This window comes from Ursus arctos, unplaced genomic scaffold, assembly GCF_023065955.2.
Source record: "Ursus arctos isolate Adak ecotype North America unplaced genomic scaffold, UrsArc2.0 scaffold_5, whole genome shotgun sequence".
Lineage (NCBI taxonomy): Eukaryota > Metazoa > Chordata > Mammalia > Carnivora > Ursidae > Ursus > Ursus arctos.
Window position 1 is genome coordinate 81,356,050 of NW_026623067.1, and position 748 is coordinate 81,356,797.

Sequence of the window (748 nt, forward strand, 5' to 3'; positions counted from 1 at the left end):
AACTATGGAAAGAGCCCAGATGTCCATCTACAGCTGAATGGATTAAGAAGATGTGGTGTATATATACAATTGAATACCACTCAGCCATTAAAAAAAAAGAAAAAGAAAAAGAAATCTTGCCATTTGCAAAGATGCGGATGGAATAGAGGATATTATGCTAAGCAAAATAAGTCAATCAGAGAAAGACAATTATCATATGATGTCACTGATATGTGGAATTTAAAAAACAAAACAGAGGATCATAGGGGAAGAGAGTTAAAAATAAAACAAAACAAGACAAAACCAGAGAGGGAGTTTTCAGGGCATTTTGCAAGGAGACTTGGCACGAGTTTGTAGCGAAGGAGCAGATGCAGTTGCGCCGTTCTGTCTTCAGCTTCAGGATGTTTCCCATGGCCAGAACTGCTCTAAGTCGTCTCCGAGTACAAAGCATTCCACAAACAATGGCAAGGCAGAGCCACCAGAAAAGGACGCCTGGTTTCCATGACAAATATGGTAATGCCGTATTAGCTAGTGGAGCCACTTTCTGTATTGCTGTATGGGCATATACAGCAACACAAATTGGAATAGAATGGAACCTGTCCCCTGTTGGCAGAGTCACCCCAAAGGAATGGAGAGATCAGTAATCATCCCAGTTGGTGTAATACTGAATTGTTTCAAAACCAACTCACAGTTGATGCCAAGTAGAAGCACTGTGCACCCATTAAAATATGGCATGGTTGAAGAAATAAAGTACATTTGAAACCTTAAA

General features: G+C 40.1%; 1 protein-coding gene across 1 annotated transcript; it reads left to right on the top strand.

Annotated features, from left to right (window-relative positions):
* The first annotated feature begins 302 nt into the window (after window positions 1-302).
* LOC113254915 (cytochrome c oxidase subunit 7B, mitochondrial-like) lies at window positions 303-748 on the top strand. Its single transcript, XM_044384204.3, has one exon. The coding sequence runs from the start codon at window positions 348-350 to the stop codon at window positions 621-623; it is 276 nt and encodes a 91-aa protein (XP_044240139.1). The 5' UTR covers window positions 303-347; the 3' UTR covers window positions 624-748.